At 39.5% G+C, this 20,050-nt stretch overlaps 1 protein-coding gene across 1 annotated transcript; it reads left to right on the top strand.

Moving 5' to 3' along the window:
• Positions 1-6,146: 6,146 nt before the first annotated feature.
• On the top strand, positions 6,147-19,399 carry LOC118125052 (homeobox protein MOX-2). Its single transcript, XM_035183404.1, has 3 exons — positions 6,147-6,978; positions 10,923-11,095; positions 18,702-19,399. Exons 1-3 carry the CDS (start codon positions 6,510-6,512, stop codon positions 18,927-18,929), a joined length of 870 nt encoding a protein of 289 aa, XP_035039295.1. The 5' UTR covers positions 6,147-6,509; the 3' UTR covers positions 18,930-19,399.
• Positions 19,400-20,050: the final 651 nt, after the last annotated feature.

The following is a 20,050-nucleotide window of genomic DNA, read 5'->3' on the forward strand; positions in this document are numbered from 1 at the left end:
TGTAGTCTAATTGTCATGCCTAAAGACGTTCTAAATGGCTTTTTTGAAATTTGGCCTGATGGTGGCGCTAAAGAGAAGGACCAATAACCTGAGGACTGATCAGCAGTAACAGCCTCTGCAGGGTCTTCTCAGAGAAATCCTCAGAGTCAAAGTCAGGAGGGAGACGGAACACTTGTGGAGAACGTTTGAGAAAATTAGACGTTTTCTGTGATGTCAGGCTGCAAATGTTATTTTCCAGAACAGACAAGTGTTAACATGGATCATGTTCTCTGACCTCTTCCAGCATGTACTCATCTTGGACTGACAGGTCACAGTACAAATATAAAAACACTCATATCTATGAGTCATTTCACAGTCCATGACTGACTGGTTACGAGCAGACTAGTGTTGTACGTGCAGCACAACAGCAGAGGGCAGTATCAGAACATCCAATAGTATGAAGTAGAAGGATAGTTAAAATTCATGAAGTGCCACACTGTTATGTCCAACAAAACTAATATTAAAATGAACTTAATATACAAATAAACGTGTGGATTATGTCATAACAACATAGGATATACTTGTATAATTATTGTTACAGTTATTAATACAGCACAGCGCCACAAAATGACTTTAGAACCTCTACTCCCCAGGTTTTTTTATGTCTTGATTATTACCTCCACCAAAGACTGTGTTTTCTACCTTGTCCATTTATATTGTTGGTTGGTTTATGTGTTTGTTTGTTTGTTTGTCAGCAAAATTACACAAAAAGTACTAAACAGACTTCGATGAAACTTGATCGAATCATAAGGTATGTGTCAGCAAGGAATCCATTCCATTTTGGTGCAGATCCGGATCGGAGGGAAGATCCAGTCATTTCTTTGTCTTTAACACATTGGTTTTTTTTCAACATTATTAGGGTTAGGGTTCCCAGCATGTAAATCATGGATTCTGGCACATTTATGAAAAATGTTATCTATGACTGTGCTGTGCAGCTTGAATGAATTTAAGGGGACAGTTGGAGCTTGATGGAAATATGCGCTCTACTTAGTGCCAGTCTACTTCAGAGTTTGTGTTGTGCATTTCATAACATTAGAAATGTGTCACAGTTTTATCACAATTTGCAGACTTTTCTCTGCTGTGTTAAGGTTTGCGTGATTACTTTGTCATAGACAATAACTTGATTTGTTGGCTTTATGTCTTTATCTGACCTTCCAGTCCATTAGAGTTGAGCTGTCATTTGTAAAAAGCTGAATTACAACAAGAACAACAACAAATTGGTGACAAATGTGCTTTGCAAAGAGAAATCACAGCAACAATGAATGAGAAAGGTCTCAGAGCTAAGAGTGAAAACCCATAGTAGTCAGACTGCAGCCAGAGGAAGAGGAAAGGAGACATCCAAATCACTTGTCTGATATGTTGCAAATTTTACATTGTGAATGTCATGTACTCATGGGGAAGTGAGTTCAGGATATTTTGTGTTGTTTTCCAAAATTTGGATCAAGTTTAGCTTTTAAAGAGGCTGAAAGCTCAGAGACCCTGTACAAACTCAGCCGATAACAGTGTACACACTATGAATGTAAAGCCACCTCAACTAAACTTGTTTCAATTTAATTTTGTCTTCTTCTGTGTACGAACTTCTAAACATCTACCTTTGTGTTAATAATAGATGTGCTATTCAATATAAAATCATAACATTTCTGGAAAATTGTGTTTTAAAAACATTTTAAAGAGTTGTTGTTTTTTTTCAAAACAAAGCTTTTAAAATAATTGAAATGGTTTTATTTTTTCAAGTACCTCAAGATAAAGTTTTATTTTCAAAAGGGATATTTTCACAAATTTCACTTATAAAGTATGATATTTTGAGGAAAGGCACAATGAATGAGTATAAAGGCCCACTACTATATTAAAAGTATGTTTATCAATTTTCTTAAAAAATATATTTTTGTCATTGACTACATGACAATTGCAATTTAAATTTGTTTTTGTTTAACCGGAAGTAAGTCAGGATGTGAATAAAGTAATGGCATTGTGGGAAAATGTGTTTTATATGTTGCATATTTTTATGCTATGATAAAAATTCACAGTTTCACTGAATTTGTTTCATTATTAATTTTCATATTCATTGACGAAGATTAGATTAATATGGTAAAGCAGCAGCTGCTAGAGGAGGAATGGTATTTCAAAGTATGAGGATGAGTATGAGTATGAGTATGAGTAGAAGGAGTTTCTGTTCATTATTTCACTCTGAGTTCATTTTTCTCACAAAGCAAAAGACTGCATTTCAAATAAAGTGAGAAATATTGCATTGAGCCGCCACACCACAGCAGAGTGCAGAGTCTGGACATTTGGACATGTGACATTTCAAAAGTCTTTTCCAGTAAGAAGCTTACCGCCGTGAAAGAGCATTCTGATAAACAAAGCATGTATTAAACAAGACCCACAGTGTGTGATAAGATCCATGACCCACACACAGAAAGCTTCACATCCAATGCAACAGAAGTCCCTATTCTCCCATTTTCATTTACTATTGCTCACTACCACTTTATAAACCAAATTTAACTGTTTGAAAAGAAAACTGTACAACCACTTCCTCCAACACCCACCACAAGCACCAGTCTTATCACTTCTAATGTTTTACTCACCATTACTCGATATGTATTATTACAGTATTATTCTTTGTAAATAATGTTCAATAATACACCTTATATATTTAAATACAGTGGAGATGTAAATATTTGTTCTATATATCTGCAGTAGCCTCATCGCTATCCTGCTTATTTAAGTTTTTCTTATCTCATTGTATCTTATTGCTTCTTTTTAATTTTGCTGTTAAATCTTTTACTGTTTACTGCGAACTATCAATTCTAGACGTGGAACATTTAGATTGGCTCACCAAACCCCCTATTGTCTCCTCTCAATGATCTGAGGGGGCGTTTGTTTGTTTGTTTTTGGTCCAAATCAATCGATGCGTTCATAAAACCATGTGTTTTCCCCTTGGTTCTGTTTCTTTCCCACACAGAGAAAAATTCAGCCAGAATGCACGACTTCAAACCAAGTGAAGATGTTCACTCCATTTATTGATCATGTGTCTCATTGCAGAAGGACAGTACTTTGCGTGTTGTTGTACGTGCACGTAAAACCTTGCTTCATTCTCTGGCTGCTCATATCTACTCCGCAGGCCGATGAAGTTCGCATGCTTTGCTGTCTCAGAGGATGGAAAACACAGCTGCATGAGTCATTTAGCTCTTTAGTTCCCAATTACCCAATTGCACCAAGCGTGATAACAAACCGTAATTAAGTTCACTCGACCAAAAAGTACCGGTGTGAAAACAAGTTCAGTAAACATTTTCCAGTTGAATGCAGAGACCTGTGAGCCCCTGAGTTACAGTACAGAGCTGGAGTCAGGATGGGATTAGCCTAGCTTAGCATAAACACAGGGTGCATCAAGCTTGTCTCTATCCAAAAAAACACTTCTCAACATCTCAACACTTTACCAGTCACTAATATTGTCTCTTTTGTATTTACTCTGGAAATGCTGTTTGAATTGAAACCTCAGCTAACACAGCCAGATGAAGTAATGCATACCAAAGTTATGATCATAAAATAAATCTGAACACACACACAGTCTAGTGTTTCAGCACACACACAAACACTAATGACTGCAGCTTGAAGTGAACTCACCTGAGTAAAACGTCCCCTCCGTCGGGATCTGTCAAATTAGAGGTGAGAAATTGCTGGAGCCTTGGGGTGCTGACATGTGAGGAGCAAGGAGAAACACTTCCACCTCTGAACGCTGCTCAGCTGCATTCAAATGAAACCATATGAGCATCAGTACGCACAGTGGGCATAGGCCTGCGGATTACTTTACACAGCTACTAATTATCCTAATTTGTTAGGTAAACACAGTGTTTTGCTGCGGGACCTTAAACAGGACCACTGGATGTGGTGCATGTGTCGTGCAGGACCGAGTGAGCCCCAAACCGTGCTGCAGCTTCATGTCGGGTTGTTCAGCAGTTCCCATTAAACAGATTTCCCTCTTTTCATGTGTGTGGGGTGCGGGTTTAAAGAAGAACTCACAGATATGGATACAAACAGATGTGTATTTGTGGGGACGCTGCTGCAGAGAGAGTCAAACTAAGTCAACTAAAACTCACTGATCAACCTTATTTTTCACCCGTCTTCAGTGTATTTCGACCACAAATGAGCGGTTGCCTTTGAATGGTTCGGCTCAGGTTGCCAAATCAATTCTGTCTTCAGGCCTTTCATTTCAAAGACGAGGCAGTGAATCACGTAAAATAACTGATTTCTCTTTTTTTGCATGCTATTGTTGTTTAACAGGATTTTCTTTGAGTTCCTCACAATACTGGAAACTTGCCTGTCATGTCTGTGCTGTCTGGACATTTGGGAAACAAACAGCTTTATTTTGAACTTTGATGCTGCTTTAGAATCTCTTCATGTAGGGAGGTAATATGTGATTTTAGCTATTTTTAATGCATAAAATGGACAGACTAAATACGTTTTAGTGATGCAGCAGCATTGAATATGAAACATTATCACATCTCAAATTCCCTTAAAGCCTCTAACCTGAAATATTGGATCATTCAGAGTCGTTACAATCCTCCACCTGTAGTATGATGGATATTAAAATACACTGAAAGTACACGATGTCTAAGATGTATGTAAAAGTAAAGACTTTGCTGTATTGACTGGAATAAAGTAACACACCTGTATTCAGTCACAACCTGAAAAAGAAGGATATTATAAATCAGCTTGAATATGAACTTTGAGTCTTAGTTAAGTCCAAGTCAAGCATTTCTACAGTGTATGAACAATATGCAAGTAGAATTCTATACAAAGTCCCAAACGCTGACCAAGGAACATGACCATTATCTTCTCATTATCTTCTCTGCCTGATAACTACATAAGTATAGTCAAGTGTAGACTATCCAAGGCATTTCTGGTGTTTATTTTATAATTCTGACATTCTTACGGTCATATTTTCCACCTCAAAGGTTTTACACTGAGATTTCGGCTTTGGCCGAGTCTAAGGAGAGATGCTTCTAATTGAGTCAAGTCTTCATTGTGACACGTCTCAAGACAAGTTAAGTCTTTAGCAACAAATCTGTCTAGGGATGTGGACTCTTTCGGATGAAGAGTCTCACGTCAAGTCAACTCTGAAGCTAGACACATTTTGAGTCAAGTCAGTTTGTTAGGGAGCTAATTTCTGGGTAGAGTTAGAAAGAAAGTTTCAAATCAAGTGATTAAAGATAAGGTTGTTAATTTGTTTCTGATGCACTCATGTCCTGATAGCCATCAGTAAATAAAGTCGTCTGAACCTGATCAGAGTCTTCCGTACGCTGCTGAAGTACAGACAATAGCCAGAAGTTAGCAAGCAAGTCACGGAAAAGTCAGTTTCTAGCAGTTGTCAGGCAGTACGCGGTCATATCTTTTAGGGCCATAGCTTTGATTAGAGGGTTGACGGGAGGGGGTGGGATGTATCAGTTGCATTGTTTAAAGTGTAGCCTGCTCTTGCTAGCTTTTCCAGGATTACCAACCCTTGCTTTAAGATGACAAGTCAATTCTATAGTGTGTCAAGTCTCACAACAGCCAAGTGAATCAAGTCATTTTTCTACTACAAATTGACTCTTTATCATCAAGTCATAAGACAAGCGAGATCCAAAGTTTTGTTTTAAATCAGTCAAGTCTCATGGGCACGTAAGGCAACAACAATAATCAAAAATATTGGAGTTGGACCTGACAAAGTTATATCAGCTTTCTTAAGTATTTCCTCTCTGTCACTGTACTTGCAATAATCTCACCAAATGCAACAAGTAAATATTGAGTCGCTTTTAACTTTCATCCAACAATCAAAAAATTAACAATCTGTGAAAACAGAGTTCTCCAGCTCTGCATCCGAAGTCCAGCAGCTGATGCAGCACAGTTACTACACAAGTTTCAGCAGGGCCAAACGTCTCAGCTCCAAAATAAACTGCCCACTTTTCCTGAGGCAGCGCTATAGGAATGATTCAGATTTATTGAGCATTGCTTTTTGGAGGATGATCACATGCATGTGGTCAGTAGCAGTGAGCCAGTGACCCAACCTACATCTCGTGTTACATCCTATATATAACACCCCCCTCTTCCTCCTCCCCGTGACTCCGTCTCCAGCACAACTTCCCTGGAAGCACCCACTCCTTCCACACTGGTCCTAGCGTTCTCCGCTGTCATCCGAGATCCTCCTCAGCCTCTCAGTGTTTACCCACCATCTGCCTGGCAACCGTCTGTGTGCTCGGGATTACCAGAGGCCTTTTCTTTCAACACCATCATCTCCGCCTTCCTTCAGCTGGGTTTCTCTTGGAATTAGGGGGGTCTGGAGGTCTGAACTGAGAGGGGCTGCAGAGGAGAGCTGGGTCTTAGGCTGCCCACATCCCTGATTCTTTCTTTCACTTCTTTTCCTGCTTGTTATTTGGAGAGTTTTTGGTTAAAGCTCACTGGCAGGAGTGGGGGTTTGGAGGACACCCCAAACCATGGATCACTCTCTGTTTGGTTGTCTACGTAGCCCTCATGCCGCGGCCCAGGGTCTACACTCTGCCATCACCCAATCGCCGCTGACCCTGCATGGCCGGAGTGACCACGTCTCCTACCTGGATCTACCCAGCTCCTCGCCTCCGTGTGGCTATGCTGGAGGAGAGGACAGTGGGGCGTTTGGCAGTGCAGCCCACCAAGGCCACCTGCCCCATCCTCAACACCCACCCGGCTGGCCCGTTCCCCCGCAGATGCTCTCATCAAACTTTCGGAACAACATATGCCTGCCACTGCTGGAGGCCACAGTCCCAGAACTGTGCTCAGAGGGCCCCAACATGTGTGGCACCAACCCAGGTTTGGGCAGTGGTCACCCGACGGGGGCGTCATGTGTGTCTGGGGAGTACGGCCGGCAGAGTCTGTCTCCACAGGACCCGGTTAGAAGGAACAGTAAGGGCAAGAATAATAGCTCTGGTAAGATGATGAAGTTCTTGATGCATTTACTTTTGTGCAGTTTCTCATCAATCTGTTAAGGTCAATCTTTTCTAATTGACCTCTAAGCTGAATTTTCCCTGACTCGCAAAAATATTCATCTTTTTAAAGAACCTGTTCCCTCAAAGAAATAAGATGTTTCTTTTGTACATCTTCGGTGCGCACAATATAAAAATGTTGTCTTATGACAATGTTTTCTGCTGTTTTACACTGTCGTCTTAAAAAGTTATTTAGCTGTTTAACTAGCTGAGTTCAAAACCCATATATTTCTGAAAAGAACAAACGTGTCAATATAATGTAGAATATCATGTTTACAAATACAAATTTACCAATGTCAAGAATTGATAGCAGTGTAACTGTAACATTCATGATCTGTGTAATCTATCAGGTAATTTATTGTCATGGGATAAACCCCTGGAGATGTATCATCATTTCTTTCAAGAGCACCCCCCCTCCCAAAAAAAAAAATCGACTTATTCTGTTAATATTCACACGATTGTCCTAATTTAACAAGTAAAGAAATGATGGCTGAATCTGTGACCAAACACATTTTTTTTAGCAATAAAAGGAAGCAAACCCAATTTACAAATAACTGATTGCTTATATATGATTAACTTTCATGACACTTTCAGACCAGGACATTTCTGTCCTCATTTGAACGTAAATTGCGACACTTACAATTATGTAATTTTACTATTTTGTTTTAAAATATTAGTATTACCAACAGCTTCAATCCTAACATATCTCACTGAGAACTTAAAACTTCTAAATTAAATATGCTCAAGATTTGATCATATGTCATTATATGGGTAAGTGCATTTTATTTTATTTTGAATCCATATGTTACCTCTTTAGTTCATAAGCATATTTCACTTGGCAAGTAAAAGAGCTACCGATCAAACCTATAGATTATATTTCAAAAAGAAAAACAAATCAGTAATACAAGTCACACATGACTTGTGCAATAACTTAAGGTAACTGACAAAAGATGACAAGCAAATAATTCTATATATGGACACTGCAAAAACTCAAACAAGAAAAAAAGCAATAAAATTGGGGAAGAAATACTTAAAATAACTCAAATTATCTGCCAACGAAAAAAGGGGGAAATTTCACTCCCACATAAAAACTGTCTGGTAAGAAGAAGTATCTTGTCAGACAAAAACAAAAAGATATTACCCTGATTTAAGAGATCTGATATTACTCGGATATCATTTTTTGCAGTGGAGATAAATCATGTTTCTCTCAAATTCATATTCCAATAATGATGGATTTTGATGATGAAGATCTGCAGTTGACTGCTTCTCTGGTGGAGGTGCATGTCCTCTCATTGAGCTGAACTGCTTGAAATTGGTTTTAAAAAATTCAACAGATCTTAGGCAATTTAAATCATCATTTTTACATCCGCCATCATCTAACAACTTGACAGCTTTCTATGGTCAGATATTTAGATAAGGACATACTAGGAAGTTTGTGGGACAGAAAAGATTAGGCAATATTTTTTTTTTATTAGATCTTTATTAAAATATGTTTTTCTAACAGATCTAAAATATACTGTGATAAAATGTACTTTTAAGCCAATTATCACAAGAAGCCATTAAAGAAAACTTGAATTAAAAGATGATGAAAAGCTATGAAATGAATGCTGTGGTGAGACAGTTTACTCGGAATACTGTTAAGAGTTTATTAATCCTCCACCAACACCTAGTGTTTTTAACTGTAAATATCCCCCTCCAGGTCGTTTAAATCTCCGAACTCCCAAACTAACCCCAGAGGTCGAGACCTCAGTGTCTTCAGTGGCATCTATGACCCTGAACACATTAATTTGCTCTGTCGGTGAGACTCAAAGTTGAAATAGCGAAGGTGATGGTGAAAGTGAAGGTCATATATCAGAGTCATAAAACTCAACTTCCAGGCATAAATTTCCTCTGCACACATATGCTCCCCATGGACGGCAGAAAGGACACAAAAGAGCGCAGCAGCTCCAGGATACATCCACAAGATTTAAAAGCAGGCTCCGTATCTGTATCAGTTCACCCCGCTCACGAGCAGCTCAGAGCAGGGTGCCAAGTGGAGAACTTTCCGATCACCCCCGACTCGATGTCCCAGCCAGGACAGAGGGAGCCCTGTCAGACAGATTGAAAAGTTTGAAAGGATACGCTGAAGCTGCCAGCGACTTAACCCAAATCCAATTTCCTAACTCTAACTTCATTGGCACTTGGAGAAACCGCAGCTCTTTTATTCTTTCTTTCTGAACTCGGTGATCTGAAAAAAGAACGGTCTGAGAGAGAGTCTGTATGGGAGTGAGGCATCATTGAAATACAATCTGCTTTAGAAATAAGTATACATAATAATAATAATATTAATATTAATATTAATATTAATATAATAATAATAATAATATTAATATTAATATTAATATTAACAAGACTCGAATGCCAATTGTCTAATTAATGTTAGGTGTCTGTCTCATGTGCAGGATAAACAGCGTCTCTTTCCGTTCCTGGCAAACTGTGTCTTGTCAGCACATCCAGCACTTACACCATTGATAAATTGTCAGCAGGACTAATGCAGTGCAGACTTCAGAAATTATTATTCAGCGTTTTTTTTTCATTATGAAGGAATGCTCTGTTCATTTTCACCATTCGCTGACCACAAATACAACAAAGAATGATTGGGGGAAAATATGATTTAACACAAACAAATCTTTCAGGCAGAAACAATCTGAAAAATGCTTAATATTGTTAGATGGTAAAAACTGCCTCTATAATTTTTGATATATGAATACATGATTTAAAAGACACCACAGTGTTAAAGAATAATTTAAAGGAGACAACATTCATCAAGTTTGTTAAGATTTCACAATTCTGCTGCCAGGAAAAGACACTGAATCACAGCCACTGCCACTGTTTTTAAAATTCGGTCTATGACGTGGATGAGATTGAACAAAGACTGTGGTTTTATGGCAAATAAATATTAATGATTAAGGTGAAGTTAAGGTTAAATTACTGAAACACAAGTTAGGGTTGTAGAAATCGGACCACTAGTCGGTGTGTTTGGAGTGTTTTCTGTTTTGATAAGTGGAACCGTGTTTTATTTGATTGTTGCACATGGACACAGCAAAGCACGTGCACACTTCTGCCAATGGTTTCACATGGACTGACGGACCAACAAACCACAGGAAGATACAGACTGCTAACTGGAAAACATTGAAATCAATTTAAATTAAATTAAATATACACAATTGCACCAGTTTGTCTTGGTAGCGCTTCTTTAAGTATATTCTGTCACCAGGTACAGTCTTCATAAAACCAACAAAATCTATGTTGTTTGAAAATTTGATACCTGGCTCCTTCAGTCCATATGGTGAAGGATCGTTGGGCGAAAGACTGAACCCCAAATTCCCCCTGAGCCGACAGTGTGTGAATGGTACTAAAAAGTGCAGAATGTGTCAGTGGGTACATGCGACTTGTTAGTGCAAGGAACTGTGAGCGGTCAATCAGAAGACTGGAGAAACGCTATGTAAATACAGACCATTTTACATTTTATATATTTTTATACATATTGAAATATATATATACTGTATATATATGTTTACTTATGTATAGTGTTGGGGCTGTTGTACATTGAGGCTGTCTGGGAGTAAGCTTCCTGCTTGGGTTAAATACCACATATGAAATAATGACATCTTTGCAATAAAAGGTCATTACTGTTCCTAAGCCTTCTTTTATTTATTTACCTTTTTTTTTTCACTTTTTGGGCCCCTGCAGTTTATCAACCCCACCACCCCTTTTTTCAACCCCCCTTTTGTTCTTTCTCCACCTCCCAATTTTTTTTTTCACCCCCTCTCCCTTTTTTTTGTTCTTTCTCCCCCTCTGTTTTGGAGACTCAACTGTGGCTGGAAAATGTTCTGTTTTTCATTTCAGCGTCCCAAGACAGAAGTTATAAGTCAGACATGAACGGCAAGCCCAGGAAGGAGCGCACAGCCTTCACCAAAGAACAGATCCGGGAACTGGAGTCCGAGTTTGCACACCACAACTATTTGACCAGACTGAGACGCTACGAAATAGCTGTCAACCTCGACCTCACGGAACGACAAGTACGGTACCTGCTGAATGACTGTGACTCAGTGTGAGGACAGAGGAGGAGGAAACAGGGGCTGCAAAACAAATAGCCATCAAAATCCTGCTAGCAAATGTGCTTCATGGCATGAAATACAATTATAGGATCATTAAATGAGCCATGACTTTTATTAAGATCCTTTGGCAACCACTAGATATTGCAAGAAAGTCAACAGGTCTTACTTAAAAACACTTGAGTCATAGTTTGACACTGGAAGATTATAAAAAGGATTTTTAGGTCATTTGCCAAAGGATGCAAAGATGTAATAAATCACCACTGCTATACTGCTGTCAGTGTTTGGCTTGGCAACAGATAAAATGTGCTATGGTGCTGTTCAGTTGTGGAAAAGAGAGAAGAAGGAATCTTATTGTCAGGCAAAAAAGTATATGAAGTTCGTGTCTAATAAAAGAGACATTTAAACTTCAATTAGTAGAATAATACAAATGCAGTAGTAGTTAGCTTAAAATCCCTGTTTACTAATAAGGATCATACACAATTCTTTGCACAACATAGATGAGGTGCGTTGAGATTGCATTGTGGGGAGGGCCGGGGATTCTGGCAGGAGAGCTGAGGGATGATGGGATGGCAGGATGGGGGTAAGCGTGGAGCGATGAAGAGCTGACAGGGATGGGATGAAGGGAAGGTGGGGGAAGAGTAAAGGAAGGAATCAGGGTCCTGGACAGACGGATGGTGGGTAAGTGGATAGACAGGCTTTGGGGTGACAGTGGGGAATCTGGGAAGTTCAAACTACTTTTCACATACTCGGTTAATAGAGCCTCCAAAGTTCCTGTAGCGAGACAAAAGAGAGAGAAGGAAAAAAGTTTCATGTCATCTGTCTGTTAGTTAGACATGGACTGCTCTGTGTTTGGTTCAGCACAAAATCAAGCAGCAGTGGGGAACTGTGGGTCATTGAAAGTTGCTCACGATTACTCTCATCTGTAAGATCTGTACGCTCTGCTTTTTACATGTTGTATTTTGTTTGGAGAAATATAAATAGTCCTGTGGGTAAGCAGCTCTCAGTGTTCCTGACAGATGCAGTTAAAATTAACTTTCACCACCAATCACCAACTTTTATCCGTCTGTGCTTTACATATCTAGAGAAATATTCATCTTAGCTTCTTCACACTCGGCATGTGTATTGTTAAGGGGCGAAGGAAGCACAGTGTGAAAGTTGGTGCATTTTGGACATTCGATACATTCAATATTAATAAACTTTGAATATACAGGCAACCAGTGCTCTGTATCAGCGGCAGCTTTGACTCTATCTATATCATCTATTGAAGGGACTTTTTCCATCATGACAACAGTGTATTAAAGACAACAGCAACAACAACTGATTTTCTATTTCGGGGTTCTGAGTCCATCAGCTTGACTTTACATGATGGGGCTCCATTACTGCACGTCACTTTTACAGTTTCAGAAGGAAAAGCTTTGCATAGGACAAGCAATCAGCATAAAACTACAATTGTGCAAGAAAAGACGAAAACTTTGTCCAGGACTGTCCCAACTTCAAGATGGGTTTCCTGAGTCCCAACAAATATCGGAAATACACTAAAATGTCCAGGTTTTCAATGTTCACTACCAAACTGTCCTCTGCAGCGGCTGCAGGGTTGGTTCCCTCCCTTCGCTGCAAGCCCCGCTCTCTCTCTCCCCTTTTACGATAGAAAATTCTACAAAGGCCAAAAATATCTCATAAAAACTATTCACTACCTCTCAAAAGACACGTGTACCTTATAAATTGCTAACTGAATGTAGGGTTTTTTATTGTATGATGTTAACAGTAGGTGTCCAACAAAATCCACATCTTGTGCTGTTTAGAAAGCCTGTGGTGTCATGGTAGAGTCAAGTGTATATGAGTTGACCTCCCTGATGGCTTCACCAGACAGTAACTACTCATGGCTGCTTAGCTCTGACTATCACCTCTGCATCACGATTCTCACTGCTCTGTCGCGTATTGTAATATTTGCTGGAGGAAAGGCTTCTAACATTCTGAGGATGTAATTATGTGCTGGGATATTTTCTTGATGAACAATCAATCAATCAATCAAATTGTATTTGTATAGCCCATATTCACAAATCACAATTTGTCTCATATGGCTTTAACAAGGTGTTACATCCTCTGTTCTTAACCCTCATCAAACAACAGCCAAGTGCAGTGACAGTGTGTGTGTTACCAAAGAGTCTCGTCATCAGTGCAGTGGACAGGTTTGGGGCAATTTGACCTCGTATGTCCGGATCAGGTAACCCCTGCTGTAGCTGGAGACTGAAAATACTTTCCGAGAATGTCCACACAATGGATTTTGGAACGTAGCAGGAGGTAATTCTCTGGTAATGTTCATGACAACAAAAAACTGCCCAAGGCATTCAGGTGAGAGGTGGCACGCCTTACAGGAGGCAGGACGTAGAGTGGAATTGCCGCTGCGGAGATCACACACGTTTTTGTCGACACACAGAGCATCTGCTTTTATCATCGAAAACTCTTGAGTCTCGTTGTCTTGCTAAGGTGACATCTTTGTCTGTATCTTCTACATGTATGACTCCACTTTTTTATCCTGAGATATTTGTCTTCTTTTTTTCCAGTATTGCGTCCCTCATGTGTTAGAAACATCATCAACTTGCGGTAAATCCTCCGAATAATCTCCTGCTGTGTTCTCACATGGGCTCAATGGGCTTTAATCATACAATTATAAAACCAGTAAAGTCAAAGATTCATTAGGTGAAGAATAGCTCTGATTGTCTACATTTCCTCCTCAAGCCCAATAGTCATCACACTGTGGATGAAGAGAGTTGATATGAGGCTTAGACACCCTCAGAGTTCTGACATTAGCAAAGGGCTTGACATACAAATGCTCGAAGGCTAATCAATTCCTTACCACAGATTCTTTGTTATGTTAGTGTGCTGCTGTCAGTAGTGTGTGAAGTGTAGCTGCTGTGTGCCACAGGCCTCATGGTTTTTGGTAATGCTCACAAAGCACCGTTTGTTGGTGCTGCGGATGTGTTTGACAGCACACACTGTTCATTAATAGCGTTTGGAAACAGCTGTGCGAGAGTGTATTTCTGAAAAGTGGAAGGAATACGTGTCATTTACATGTCATTAATGTTTGTACAGTTGGTACACTGAGGTAATATTGCACAGATGAGATGTTGCTCTTGGGCCCAAACTTGCAGGTTCTCCTCATGCCTGTGGGGATTTTCTCTGGCATACTCCCACAGTCCAATGACATGCAGATGAATTGAAGACTCTGAATTGCCCATAATTGTGAATGTGAGCATGAATAGTTGTCTCTGCGTGTCAGCCCTGTGATAGACTGGTGACATGTCCCTACCCTTCACCCAATGTCAGCTGGGATGGACTGCAGCCCCCCTGTGGCCTTCGAGAGGATAAGTGGTAGAGGATGGAGGGAGAAGTAATAACTGTATTAGTGAAGGTTATTTTCTATACTCGTCGCTTTTATTAATTTTCAACATAATGTCAAAATGTAATACATGGAAGAACACAATATACATACATCCCTTTGTATATACACCTACACCTATATTCATATACACACCCACAGACATATACATATAGACATCCACAAACATGACACTTATTCACATACAGACACACATATAAATATACATATAAATATATATTCATACATGCATACACATACATACATATATATATACATATACACAAAAAGGAAAAAACAAACGAGGCAAAGCAGAATGGAATAAGTTAAAACAAAAAAATGTAAAAATAATAAAAAAGAAATTGATAAAAAAAAGAAAAAGACATAAAGACAACCTCATTTCCAGCTGTTGAAATCCTGTAGCACAAAGGACATATCAACATAACTTAAAAAGTGTATGAAGGGAGGCCAGATCAAATCAAACATTTCACTCTTTCGTTTCAGAACATATGTAATCTTTTCCATAGAGCAGCAATTTCACATATCCCTCAGCCATTGGCCCACCTGTGGCTTGGGTTGACTCTTTCTTTATTCCTTGAAATGGTTAGGGTGGGAAGGTATAACCCTAAAATAAACATTTTGGGATCAAGAGGTAGCTTTACATTTAGCATTTTGTGTATGATTTGGAGATCTTACACTAGAAAGCTGCAATCCCTCTGCACTCCCACCTGCAGTGAAATAGTTTTCCTTTTGACTGTTGGCATTTAATACAGATATCTGGAACGTTATTATTGAAATGGTGCAGTCTAGCTGGTGTTATGTAGGTGCGCATCAGACAATTGTAATGTAATCTTAATCTGGTGTTTGCTGTTTGTCTGTGTGTCTCTGCACATATCCCCCATTAAGTCTATTGCAATAGTCTAGTAATAGCCTAGTCTGCACATGAAAAAATATATTGAGGGGATATCTCTGATTCGCATTCAAACCTCATCCTGTTGTACTATTATCTTAGTAATTATTTCACACCTAAACCCAGTAATCCCCACCCCCTTCACATCACTACTTGCTTACTATGTGCACATTATAATGCCGACCATTTCCCAAAGTGTAAGCCATTCTCCAGGGAATCGTTGGTTTCCATTAATTTGTATATGGTGTGAAAAGTAAGTGAAAGAAAGAAAAATACAAACATGATTCAGTGGCTCACCGGCTGCAATTCTTACAGTAGAGATCATAGGCCACAAATGCAGCAATTATAAAATTCAGGCAAATTGATATGAAAAATGGCTTCTTATTTATGAGGGCCCTGCATTGCAAATGGTAAATGGTCTGTATTTATATAGCGCTTTTCTAGTCTTGATGACCACTGAAAGTGATTCACAGTACAGTTTATTGCCATTCACCCATTCACACACATTCATACAGTGCATCTATGGGCAATACTTTATCTACGAGAATGCCAAAGGCGTCACAAACAATTTGGGGTTCAGTATCTTGCCCAAGGACACTTCGATATGCAGAGGGGGAAGACACATTGTGTATGCTGGCTCACTGGCTTTGCTTACTGGTACTCTTAAAGGGATAGTTCACCAAAAAATTTAAATTCAATCATTATCTACTCAGCACTATGCTGATGGAGGGGTGGTTGAAGTGTTCGAGTCCACAAAACACTTTTGGAGTTTCAGGGGTAAACAGAGTAGCAGCCAAATCCAATAGAATTAAAGTAACTGGTGACCACATTTTTTCAAACGTAAAAAAACAACAGAACAAAATCACAAAATGCCTCAAGGGTTAGGGTTAGGGTTAGTCAAACAGTCAGCAGATATTAATAATATAATAAAGTAGCTTATGCCACAGCTGTTTGGTAAGAAAACACATAAAAACACTACTGTGGTAGTTTAAAGAAATATTTTGCCTTACTTTGTTACTAAGCCTTTATTTGTACAAAATAATCCAATGTAAAGCTTTATCTAAACATTTGTCAGTTTGCTCCAGTGTCTTGCAAGGCTGCACTCGACAGTATGTATGAATCTTTAGAAGTCTACTTGACATTGCCCTTGTTCAGCACTTCTGTCCAACAACAACCCCACACTTCCACCACCCCCATAAGAGTGCATTCAGAGGTCTGTTAGCCAGAACTAATTTGTGTATTGGCTCAGGCAACAGCCAGGACAACTCACCCAGGAGTTAGATCTTCCTGTCTGGAGCCCAGTCCCTCAACACTCCCCCTCACATTGGCTGTTTCTCTAAATGTCAACAGTGGTCATCCAATAAATCTGTGCATGAGAGAATTGATTCTGGATTCTGAGATTCTTAACATCCCTTAACTCACTTATAACTCATTACTAAAATGCAGGAGTACAGTAGCATCAAATACATCTATCTACATCTCCATATAGCTGTTTTAAAGGACCACTGTGTAGGATTTGGGGGATCAATTAGCTGAAATTGAATGTAATATTCAAAATGATGTTGTAAATTATTCTATATCACCAGAAACTAAGAATCATTGTGTTTTCATTACCTCAATGAGCCTTTTATATCTAAGTTGGAAATAGGTCCTCTCCCATGGTATCCGCCATATTGGACTGCCATGTTTCTATAGTAGCCCAGAGCAGACAAACCAAACAGAGGTTCTAAAGACAGTCTATCACATTTTTACAATACCACAACTACATTTTATATTACCGATAGATCACATGAGTGTGTGTGATGGCCCCATTCACGATACTCAGCAACTATGCCCCCTTTGAATGATTAAGGAATTAGGGTGTCGTGCAGCTCATATACTGTTTCTGGCAGCTCTGCATGCGGTTTGTCCAATATCCCTTTTCCACCAATGCAAACCAGGTTCCAGTTCCAGGCTGGTGCTAGTGCTGGTTCGCAATTGCTTTTCCACAGACCAGTGCCGTTCAAAGAGCCACGTCATGACGTCAATGTATACGTCTGTATACGGTTACGCTCTCCCAGCTAATGCTAGTGTTAACTTTAAGCACAACAACAATAACAGTGGCGGATACAATGCCTTTCATTATGCAATCTGAATATTAAGACTTGTTAACAAAGATTGTTTAGTTTGAGGGCCATTGAACTGTTGGAGAAGTAGAGAACACAACACTTGAAATTAGAACAGCACCAGGTAGATGTACAGTATGAATTTAATGTATGAGAATGAACAGATCTAACATCAGTCCATTCTTTGAAATGTTTCTTTGAAACCTTCCAAAACTTTTCTCATTTTGTATAAAAAGAGAAGTTCACACACACACACACACACACACACACACACACACACACACACACACACACACACACACACACACACACACACACACACACGCACCCATCCACACACACATGCACAGCAACTGTAACAGGCCACTGTAAACTGAATCGTTACCTGCAGGTGTTTCTGCAACTGTAATGGATTGATCCTCCAAATTCATGCTCAGGATTATATTAGTACTTTAGGCTAAGAAGATAGAGGTGTAGTTATTTAAGTACAGAATGACCCCAGAGGTTGTCAGTGCAAGCAACTCTTTACAGCCCATAGTTGTGTTATTGTCAGGCGACCTCTTGCAGCTTTAGCAATCCTGATGGAGGAAGGTAGAACTCAGGTAATATAAATGTTAACATCTACATTGGGAGGAGGTTGATGATGGGCCCACAAAACAGGCCCTTTGTTTTCTTTATAAATGACCATTACTTAACCCTCTTATACGGCCTTGTACGGTCCATGTTCTTCTGAAATGTATGTGAGGCATCAGAAGTCTGAGTTAGACAAATCAAGGGTTTTATTTTTCTAGTTACATTTTTTACACACAAAAATCTATTTGTTTGTGTTTCTTGGAACAGTGTTTCCTTGCTAAATGACTGGAATGTATGATATTTGCTGGGACAGAGCACCCAACGCACAACTTCCAGGTGGGAGTTTCAGTGAACTCAGGCTGCTGATGTCCACTGCTTTTACAGCCTACTCATGCTGTGAAGCATTAATTTCATGGTATAAAGAGGAGAACTTATTAAAGCAGCTAAAAAGTCACTTTTTATTACACATCATATGGAGCACTGTAATAAAACAGGCTATAAGGCAAACTATTGTGGAGACATTTTGTCCTTCTCCCATTGCACTGTAGAATCTTAAGAAACCATGGCAGTCACATTTCACAGATTTGTGTTTCCTCACAGGTAAAGGTGTGGTTTCAGAACAGAAGGATGAAGTGGAAGCGTGTGAAGGGAGGCCAGCAGGGGGCAGCAGCACGGGAGAAAGAACTGGTGAACGTAAAGAAGGGCCGGTTACTGCCATCAGAGTTGTCAGGAGTAGTGGGACTTCAGTGCTTGGCCAGTTCGCCCAGGCTGGCAACCGAGGAGGACAGTCACGACAGCGACCAGAGCTCAGAGCACCCCCCGCTATGACCTTCCTTGGTCTTTCCTCTCCAACAGAAATTGTTATTGGACAGAAGAAGCTGAAACAAAGGACACATTGGTGACATATAAACAACTTGCTGTGAGCAAACCCTCCCAACAGACAATAAAATGAGACTCCGAGAACATTCCACAGATGATTCGCTTCGATTAAAGGGCTTTGATTTTGCACTGTCCATGTTTTGCTTTAGTCAATTTCTACTGTACATTTTTGAACAATCAGTATGAAAATGATTACGTTGTGTGTAACTGAACTGAAATTATACTTTTGAATTTCAATAATTTATCAAAAACAAAAAGGTCCCATGACTGTAACCACTTTAAACCCAAACGTTGCAATGTAATACTGTAAATATGTGTTTATGTTCTTGTTTAGTATTTTACTCTCTCTGAAAGTTTACATGCCTTTTACTTGCAAAAACCTGGATTTCAAATAAATGGGACAAACCCAAATAATTTGTGCTGATTTCTTAGCATGTCTACATCCAACTGGGCAATTGAGTGTTTCGTATTTGACTCAAAACAAGGTAATTTACACCATGTTTTAAGCCTAAATTCCCTCTTATGTCTTCCTACAAGGTGCGTTCATGGACCCTCGGACACACCAACGTGTAGCTAAGTCCACTAGCTTAGCGACTTCTGGTGGACTTTTACGCTTAAAACAAGATGTAATTGACCACGTTTTGAGTCGAATATGAATGTTGGGGCTTGCGGACACTTGGATGACACCACACAAGCAGTATGGAGGCATTTTCAGTTTTTTCTGTTGTTTTATTATGTCTGAAGTGTTGGTCACTATTAATTCCAATTGTATTGGATTCAGCTGCTACAAAGTTTACCCCTGAAACTCCAGAAGTGTTTGGTGGACTCAAACACTTCACCCACCCCTCCACTGGCATAGTGGTGGGCAGATGATGAGGGAATTTTCATTATTGGGTGAACTATCCCTTTAAGCTGCTTTCAGATATGCACTGAACTGTGAATAACCTCCGGACATTCTCAGGAGGGGCTGCATTTAAGTCCGGACCAAACTCTGTGGACATTCTCGAGGTTTCATGTCTGAAAACGGCTTTAGAGTCACAAAGCCTGCATTAGGTGGACATTGGGATGGA

Source organism: Hippoglossus stenolepis, chromosome 17 (assembly GCF_022539355.2).
Source record: "Hippoglossus stenolepis isolate QCI-W04-F060 chromosome 17, HSTE1.2, whole genome shotgun sequence".
Classification (NCBI taxonomy): Eukaryota; Metazoa; Chordata; class Actinopteri; order Pleuronectiformes; family Pleuronectidae; genus Hippoglossus; species Hippoglossus stenolepis.